The 9,947-nt window shown below is 41.1% G+C and overlaps 1 protein-coding gene across 4 annotated transcripts in view; it reads left to right on the top strand.

The window, feature by feature from the left end:
• chd3 (chromodomain helicase DNA binding protein 3) overlaps positions 1–9,947 on the top strand; it is a 57,234-nt gene that overhangs the window by 1,569 nt on the left and 45,718 nt on the right. For 3 of the 4 annotated variants that reach the window (XM_024287637.2, XM_024287635.2, XM_024287638.2), the window contains exons 2-8: positions 2,276–2,397; positions 2,474–2,662; positions 2,728–2,855; positions 4,652–4,890; positions 5,785–5,924; positions 6,011–6,140; positions 7,982–8,157. In XM_024287637.2, the coding sequence (XP_024143405.1) occupies positions 2,276–2,397; positions 2,474–2,662; positions 2,728–2,855; positions 4,652–4,890; positions 5,785–5,924; positions 6,011–6,140; positions 7,982–8,157 (1,124 nt within the window). Of the gene's footprint in view, positions 1–18; positions 499–2,275; positions 2,398–2,473; positions 2,663–2,727; positions 2,856–4,651; positions 4,891–5,784; positions 5,925–6,010; positions 6,141–7,981; positions 8,158–9,947 lie in introns of those variants that run through there. The other variant, XM_024287636.2, reaches the window with a different exon arrangement.

Here is a 9,947-nt window from a genome sequence, read left to right as displayed (position 1 = left end):
TTTGAAAAACCGGCTGGAGATGTAACGGTGTGGTTTTTAGCGGAGCACACACATGAGAGCCGGCTCCACAAGGTTGGAATGAGGCAGAAACACACTGTCACTGCCCCCCATTATCGCGTTGACAGGTCAAAACTGCCCCTCTTAGCGGGGGCAGAAAGGTGTGACAGCCCCCCCGCCTCCATTCTCCCCATGATAACCCCCGCTTCGCTTATCAACAGCGTTATAAAGCGTTTATTAAGCCAGATTTCTCTGTATTTGAGGTGCATCATGGGAGTTTTGTGATTGACATTCTGGAAGTTTCTGGCTGTGAACTCGCACGCGGGGTGAAAGTGAAGGCTGCTCGGTTAACCGCACTGTAACAGTACGACTGAAAAAAATGAAGCCTTGAGGGGGGGTTGTTGGGACATGTGATAACTGGGATTTTTTTGTTTAGCCGTCAATAAAATAAAAATGAAAAGAAGAAGACGAGGAAGATGTCGCCATGGAGGAGGTTGAAAGGTAGAGACGGGGGGGGGCTATCGTTTAACGTTGCTTTGTGTCGACTTCAATAGCGTGCCGCCGCGCCGTGTCAGACTGGGATTAGTGGAGGAGTTAACCCCCCCACGACCTCTCGCGGCGGTCGCAGCGGTGGTCTCGGTCCCCCCGTGTGGGAATTACAGGAGTCGTTCGAGTTCACCGCACCCGGCGGCCTCTGAATCACCGAGCCCCGCGTGCGTGCTGCTACCGCCCCCCGGCGTTCCGACGGCGGCCGCACGCTGCACGGAGGCGCGGGGGGGGGTGGGAAAGGAAGGAAGGAAGCGGGGCTTGCAGGCTGGGTTGTTGTCGGACGGGGTGGGAGGGGGGAAAAAAGATGTCTGAGGGGGGGCTGTTGTTGCTGCTGCGGGTGGGAGCGCGCACCAACAAAGACAAGCAGACAATAAAATCCGACAGAAACGCAGCCTATCAAGCCCCCCCTTCCTCCTCCGGAGACCGCAGCCCATATTTTGGCTCCGCTTTAACGCTTTGCTGCCTCGCGCGTGCAGCTGAGGGAGCTGTCTCTCTGAGCCATCCCTGCTTCCTCTCCCTCAGCTCCAAGCAAGGTCAGGCTGCAGGTTAAACGGCTTTCCCAGAGCTGCTTCTCATCACCCAAAACCAAACGCCCCTCATTTAGTCTCTACAAATCAGAATATTGTGTAACTTTTGTGCAATTTCAACATTGGATCATACATCTTTAGAACCAGCTCAATCCCTTTCAGGGTCATGGGGTGTCTAGAGCCAATCCCCCTACTGTTATGCTATGTTCACTGTCCTCGACAGTAGGCGTTCAAGCCACCAAAAAATATGTAAACGCGCGTTTCACACTTCTGCGTTCAAAACTCTTGAGTTAACACGTCGCTACACATATTTTTTAAGTCAGTTTAAAGCCAGCAGATCGGCTGCATCAACGTGCCTTCAAGCAATTCCAATGAAAAGTATCTAAACCATAGAACATAAAACAATGGACAGCTCAACCCCCTCCCTTCTAGAAATGGGAAGTTCCAAGAAGGCCAAAGTCCCACAGACTTCCATTGAGAAATAGACAGTAAGTCATTTTATATGTCAGAATAACTATTCTTATGCATTCTACTTAAAATGTTCTTTCTAATCCTTTTTTTAAAAAAAAAAATTGATTCTCTATCTCAAGTTAATCAAAGTATAAACTGACTAATCAGATGCCTCAGTAAAAGCATGTGGTGCCTGTTGGCCCCGCCTCAAATTTTTGATTGACAGATTTCAGCAGAAGGAGTGTGGACTTCAAACCAACTGGAACAAGCTAACTCATGATTGGCGACAGTAGTTCCTCTAAAAACGTGACTCAGACCAACTCGGACTAATCGCTGTTGACGCGTTGCAATATGGCGGTAGATGTATTAGGAAGTGACAGAGAAGGCTCTGACCTGATTTTATGATTTCCTATGCATGACATCAACAGGTCATATAAACTGTCAATGATCTAAACACTTGTCAACTACCTGATGCTAACACGTAGCATTATGTGAAGGGGGAGTAAACCCTGAAGAGGTTCCCAGTTTGTAGGGCCACTCATAAGCCAATTATCCTGTATTGTCCGTGGTATCAACTGTCAAATCTCTTTACGGCCCTCTGACACGTGTCGCCTATCAGATGAGGTCAGAGGTCACCGACGCCACCCCTGCTGCGTGTCATTATGCGTCAATGGGATTAAGCTTGCTTTTGACGGCATCATTGTTCACCCGATTCTGACAGCTGTCTTCCTTCACGCTCTCTTTGCCCCCAGAGGATGACATATCAGACAGAGAGGTACCCATAAGGAAGAAAGGCCGGCCCAAGAAAAAGAAGGACGCAAAGAAGAAAGACAAAGAGGGGAAGCCGCCAAAGACCAAAAAACGCAAAAAGATTGTATGTTGTGTCTGTGGATTCTTGCTAAAATGAGTTTGCTTGCTGTAGTGATGCGTCTCTTTGTGCGTCTGTACAGGACAGCGATGTAGAGCAAAACTCGGATAGGGAAAGAGACTATGGCGAGAACTCGGACAGCGCAGCCAGCAACTATGGCTCCGGTGAGAAGAAGAAGAAGAAGAAACACAAAGAGAAGAAGGAGCGGAAAACCAAGAAGAAGAAAAAAGATGATGGGGACAGAGACAGCGGCCAAGAGGAAACAACAAAGGTAAAGATTCTCTGTCCTAAGACCCTGTCACCCTTCTTGGGTCTGAATGACCTTTATGTTCCCAGCAACCTCTAGAGCAGAAGACCTCTGCCCAGCTGGCCAAGGAGTGGGGACTGGAGGATGTTGATCATACCTTCACAGAGGAGGACTACAGAGAGCTCACCAACTATAAAGCCTTCAGCCAGTTCATGAGGTAACTATCCTGACAAACAGAGGAGGCTGGTGGTGAAAAAACAGTGCATTGATCTTAGAGGAACATGGTGGAAAAGTTGATTTTGGGTTTGGTTGCCCTTTAAAGTCGGATTAGTTAGTGAATAGAACATGATTTCAACGATCTTGTGCTTATTAGCCGTAGAATCTACATCTCCATGAAATCTTTTTGGTTCTTTTTTGGTGTAAAGTAGATGGGGAGAAGCATTAAAACAAAACACACTTTAGATATACAGAAAAAGGCTTGTACTGACTCTCAAACACTGACCTTCTTTTTCAGCAGACTCCTGGCCGGTTAAAATACTCTGATTTAACGAGCAACTTTTGTTTGGTAAATCTTGCGTCATGCCGAATTTTGTTTGTCAGAAAAGTAGCACAGCTTACTTCCCAAATAGCAGAGTGTCCGCCAAGAGACTGGGAGCTTTGGGTTCAGATTCACACTTGGGTTTTTCTATAGAGAACATTAAGGGGTAGGAAGGATTAGGGGGTTGAACCACCAGTTGAGTGCATCTCATTGCCACATCCTAGTCCAGATGGGTCAGGTCCAGAGAACAAAATGTGCACACCCAGGTATGCAACAACTTTGGGACTTTGACTCGACCCTCCAACACTGGGGTTGCCGCTGGCAACAGTAAGCAAGTCACGCGCTTATTGTAACTTTTTGACTGTTTCCAATGGATTCCTTAGTTTATTTGCAATATGCAACACTTTACTATTGTAAAATAGTAGATTCAATTTTGTCCAAATTACGTTGCGTTGACAATCACAAAGTTACAATAGATCAAAGAGCTACAACAGCAGAGTTATAGCTCCAGTATCAAAATGTTGAAAAGAAAAAATAAACTGCATCCACTGCACCCTGGCATATTGTCTTCCAAAGAGATGGGTACCAAAACTCTAGCTAAGTTGGTACTGGTACTGAGATAGACGATACTACTAGTAACATGTAAAAACTTGAATTTGGGGGCTTTGTTTCCGATGTATCATCGCTTGAATTTTTGTAACTTTTTCTAAAACACTCTACCCAATCATTTGACTTTTCCAGCGACTGTAGGTGGACTCATTTGATTATAGGTGAGGCTGTGAGGAAGAGCAAAGCCTAAGTCAAAATGCTGACGACAAAGTGAGCGAAAGTTTGGCTCTACTTCACAGCAAAGATAAGATAACAGTGATGCGTTCAATGCTCCGAAACAAGACAGATGTGGTGATGAGCCGTGTCGGTGTACAAGAGCACTGCAGTGCAGACTGTCAGGAAGAACTGAAAAAAAGCATCTTAGGCTCATTCCACGGCTCTACTTCACCCTGTTAGGTGGTTTTCTGACACTTGGAGCAATGTTTAGGCATCAGAGTTGTCTTCCAACTATCCCTGTCAAACTTCTTGAATATCCTCATCAACCAAACAAGGTATTCTTTAAAACCATTTAATGTTTTTTAAATAACGGAGTTTCCGTAGAGTGGATTTTGCAGTGAAAACCTCCCGTAATTGAGATATCTGTAGTGAAGCATCAATCAGTTTTGTTTCCGTTCTGTTATTTTCTCGTGTCTTCTTTTAGCACCAGCAGGTTTTTTTAATCACCCTGACTTGTTGCAGCAGTCAGGCAGCAACACTGACGTGATGTTGGAGGCTCAGTGTGGCTGACTCATACCTGCACTGATTGATGGCGTGAATTCATCAGTAATGTCTTCTAATGATTATGTTTGGGGAGTGTTTTTTTTGTTTTTTTCATGCCAAAATTCTAACAATCTCCTCAAATGATTCTTTCTCCCTGGTTCCTCCAGGCCAATGATCGCCAAGAAGAACCCCAAGATCCCCATGTCAAAAATGATGACCATCCTGGGGGTCAAGTGGAGGGAATTCAGTTCCAATAACCCTTTCAAAGGCAACGCTGCTGCTGTTGCGGCGGCGGCTGCTGCCGCTGCTATCGCTGTTGCCGAGCAGGTCTCTGCAGCCACGGCCTCGCCGGAGCCGCCGCCTCAACCGCCACCAATCAGAAAGGCGAAGACGAAAGAAGGCAAAGGTTAGCACCTCCGTTTTATACTTTTGTTCCCTGTAAGGCAGAGATCTAAATAAAACTTTTTCTTTCATATATTTCGTCTTTATGAACACTTATGAATATTAAACTGTTATTTAATGCATAATTGACCAATAATTACCTATTAAATAAAGTCTTACCAGCCAGTTTTATGTAGTACTTTGCATATGAACTCAACAATAAGGTTTCATAATTATCAACTAAGTTTAAGTAATGCTTATAAGGCTTTTCATATGGTTTTCTGAAGGGTTAGATTAGGCCAAAAGACGTGAACGATACTTTTCTTACTTATTGCGCCCTAACTCAACAAAAACAACAGTAGTAAATTAATACTTAAGACTTAATTAGAGTTCTACAAATAACTAACATGTAATTAATACAAACATAATGCTCAACAATTCTACAAGGCAACTTTTATTAGTGCTTTTTGATGCATTAAGGTTAAAAAATCAAAATTAGTTAACAAATTCATTAAGCAATACACTTAATAATGAAAAGTAATTCATAAAAGTGAATGTTAATAGTTAATTAAGGCTTAATTAAGCATTAATTGCTGCTAAAGCTTTTAATCATGCTTAATTAATGCATTAATTAACTATTGACATAGACTTTTTTGAATTACTTTGCATTATTAAATATTTTACTTACTAAATTGGTTGCTTAATTAAGCATTAATTAACATTAACAAAGGTATCTCTGCTGTACTTACTGTTGATTGGGTAGATCAGATGATTCTTATTGGTTGAATGCACCTATCCAGGTGAAATATGGCAAGAAAAATAGGACAAAATTAAGGGTTTTAATACAATAATTATGCATGTGAATTGATAAATCTTTAAAATCTTTTAATTTCATGTGACCAATTTTTCTCTTTTTTAGGTCCAGGTTATAAGAAACGAAGCAAAAGTCCTCGAGTACCAGATAAGAAGAAGGCGCTGGCTGCAGCCAAGGCCAAAAAGATGGCACCCATCCGTATTAAACTGTCGCCTATAGGTGCAAAAAGGAAGAAGAGCTGCTCTGTGAGTATCCGATTTCCACTTTATTTTTTCCTGCTTCCTCCGTTTTTACTCGCTGACACTCACAGCCCCTGTGTGTTTTGGGTTAGAGTGACGACGTGGACGATGATGAGTCGGAGCAGGAGGACTCCAGCGTTCACAGCTCCTCAGTTCGCTCTGACAGTTCCGGCCGGGTGAAAAAGAACAAGCGGGGACGGCCCGCCAAGAAAAAGAAGAAAAGTAAGCACTCAGTACTCAACAAGTTTACGCGTCGAGTCCTTTGGGAGCTCCTGTCATCGTAGATGATGCTTCTTAAACTAAACCCACATACACCACTCACAACTGGAACCCTATGGAGGGAAACCAGCTATTCTAAGTGATGAGATTTTGACACCAAGAGACGGATGAGAAGCTTCTCTGCAGGGTGCCATAGATATTTCTCAACGTTTCTGACTCCTGCTGTTTCACATGAAAGCGTTTCAAGGTGTGGAGTGAAGGATGATGGGATGTTTTTGAGAATGAGGTTTTCTTGCTGCTCATGATGTGGTTTTACATTTAAAACCGGCATATTTTAGGAGGAGCAGAATTAAAAAGAAAGCAAAAAAAGTGAAGTTTCTTTCCCCCCTTTAGCATATATATTAGGGCATTCAGTTTATTTCTTGAATTAGAATTCATTCAGGTTAGTGCTTGTAGACACATAGTTGAGTGGTTACCATGGTAACAGCCTTAGGCTTTGCATAAAGGGGAAGAATAATGCCTAGCGTCAAGGCTAACTACACCTTTTTTGATTTTCTCTTTTTTTTCCACCATGAAATCACATGATTTTCTTACGGCGGCGGGACATCACTTTTGAAGTTCATCAGATCAACATGACGAGCAAATCCATTATTTCCAGACCTTGCAGCAGGAACACATGTCTAGACAGGCGTCTCTCATTTCTATCTGGGAGGAATCAACAGTTTTAGTCTGAAGCGAGGGTTGGTTCCATCAGGTTCCACTTGGTTTTTCTCATCTGTTGAAGTTTCCTCATGACTTAGATAAAAAAAGACTCTTTATCCTCTCACCTGTTGACCCACTTCTTTCAGCACAGTCGTTGGCTGGCCTGTTCACTGCAGATCATACCTGTAATACCTCCCTCTCACTGGTCACTTCCTCCAGCTCCTCTGGAGAGACCCTAAGATAGGGTGTCAAACTCGATCGCACGGGGGCCAAAATCCAAAACATACCTTAAAATAAACATTTATTGAACACTCAAAAATGACATCTTTTAAACTTTAAAACAGTAACTTTTTAACATAATTATGAATAATAAAAAGGCAGGAATATTATTCCAAAATAAATCAACCTAAACCTTAAATAACTTTCAATATTTTACTCTCCATAAAAATATATTTAGTCAAAATTATACCAGTTAGAATTAAGCGCAAGATAACATTGGGCCATTAATAACAATAAAATAAAATGATCTGGAGGGCCGGACATAATTACCTGGAGGGCCGGATCTGGCCCCAGGGCCTTAACTTTGACACATGCGCCGAGTGATTGTTTCCTGGGTCTTCCCCAGAGACTCTGTCCAGTGGAACGTGTCCAGAACACCTCTCCATCCAAGAGGCTTCCAATTTGATCCAATATTTGGTACTTAACCTAAAAAAAAGCTAACGGATGAAATCAAATTCATGTGGTGTTTTATCTGATTTTGTCTCCAACAGTTTATGTTGTAGAAACACAACATTGTTGCAAAGTATTCATCTTTTTCACTGTAAATCTGTGGCTATCTGGCAGCATTTTTAGAAATAATTAAGATACAGATCTCATTTAACTGTTAGTCTACTCTTATGAACTTGTGTCAAACAGTAGGAAACCACAAAAAATACAAGAATGGATTACTTTAGTTCAGGACCAAGAGAATTCAAGCAACCCAAACCCTTCACCTGGAGGGCTCTTTGTCTAGACCTCCACCCTTTAAAGACATTTCAAAACCCCCTCCCAAACAGCACCAGAGATACTTGCTCAAAGATCCTTATTTTATTTTAACAAAAATGTCAAAGACAAATTCCCCTCTTCTGCCCCTCTGTGTGCAGTCACGGGGGAGGAGGAAGGCGACGGCTACGAGACGGATCACCAGGACTACTGCGAGGTCTGCCAGCAGGGCGGAGAGATCATCCTGTGCGACACTTGTCCTCGAGCGTACCACCTCGTCTGCCTGGAGCCCGAGCTGGACAAGGCCCCCGAGGGCAAGTGGAGCTGCCCCCACTGTGTGAGTACAAGCCGTTCTTTCCTCCCATCCTCACACAAGCCCCACTTTGCCTCTTTAGTACCCCCCCTTCCCAAAAGAAGGAGAGAACAGCCTCATCCAGATGAATTGAGGCTTTGTTGCTGTGGATTTGGCCACAGACAGACACCTGAAGCGCGGCCCAAAGGGTCATTATGTTCACCAGCATTATGATAAATATTCATTCCCAGTTTCCATTACACAACAGAGTTCTTTTGTGCTGAAGATATAGACAGGTCGCCTAAGGTGAATACAGAGTAAACAATCCCCAAAACACATCAGAACAAACCACCATTATAGACGTTTAAATGAGGAAATTTGCTTTCAGTGATTCAGAAAACATAAATTCTTGTTAGGAAAAGAAAAAAAATGAGTTTATTGTTTTGACCTGTCATGGAATAAGGTGTGCCTCAGAGCTGGAGTGGAGTTTAGAGTCTTTTAGCCTTTTAATTTTTATTCAAGTTTATTTCATTCAATAAAAGACAATAAAATACATTGATATATCAAATCTACTGAAGATTTTAAATCATTAAATGATAAAAAAGTAAATAAAGTTATGTTACCTTGTTGACATTGTTATTACTCTTTATCATAAATAGACATATTTTTACTAGTATGTACAGTAAATAACACGTTGATTATATTAACTAAAATAATTGTAAAAACAAATGAAACATTAAATCTCAAATATTTTTATTTTAAACCATAAAATTTAAAAAACAAAAGTTGTAACAGAATACGTTTTCACTTTTATTTAACCAGTTTTTTACTTTTTGTTTAACAATTGACTTTAACCCAAAAACTGTGAGTAATATCCTAAGAAATCCGATATAGTGAGCTCAGGACAAGAAGCTTTTATTTCAACCCCAATGTTACCTTAGTGTCATCCTTCATCGTACTGGGACACAAATCGTTTCTGAAATGTTTTTGATTTAAAGGATATTTTAATTCAAATCCTCATACCAAATCCTCACGCTCTAGATTTAGTTTTTTCTACGGATGTGAACATTAAGGCACGCGATTAATCCAAGAGAATTAATGCGTTAATATGAATTAACGCAAATTAATCGAAGGAACAATCCTTTGCTTTAACTCGGGGGTTCAGGCTTCCACGGTGTGCGTTAAAACATTTCGTCTGGTATTATCCTGGTGGCTGACAAAAGAAGTCAATATTTAATCGATTTTAGTACTTTATTCTTGCTATTTTTGTGGTTTAAATCACTTTTTCGCAAAAAGCAGACTATTTGATCTGTGGTCCGATGCCATATTCTACAAATAAATTTTGCCTGGTAAAACATTGTGATTAATTGTGATTAATCCAAACACAAAAGTGCGATTAATCAGAATTTTTTTTGTAATCGATTGACAGCAGTAATTAAAAAATAAATGTTCTAAATTTAGAGTTTCGTGTGTGATTTCATATTGTGATTATTCGGAGATAATACGTGGTTGGAAAATACTGAGACAAAAAAAATAAATAAATAATAATAATAATTGCGATTAATCTCGCTTAATTTTTTCCGGTTTGTGATTAATTAGTTTATTTTTTTAGCGATTCCCAACCCTAGTTTTCTTGATACAGTTTTTGATTTATTTCTTTTAGTTCTTTAATTTCTTCTTTTTTTGTAACAAATGTAAGGTTTTATAAGTGTTTCTACAGACTTCCACACTATTAGGTCGACATAGGAAAACCAGCAATGAATTAAACAAGTAGAAATGGTTTAAAGTCCATCCAATAAATGAATGCTCTTAAATAATTTTATTCACACCTAGAA

The sequence above is a fragment of the Oryzias melastigma genome, linkage group LG18, assembly GCF_002922805.2.
Source record: "Oryzias melastigma strain HK-1 linkage group LG18, ASM292280v2, whole genome shotgun sequence".
NCBI lineage: Eukaryota > Metazoa > Chordata > Actinopteri > Beloniformes > Adrianichthyidae > Oryzias > Oryzias melastigma.
This window is presented reverse-complemented; position numbering and strand designations above follow the sequence as displayed.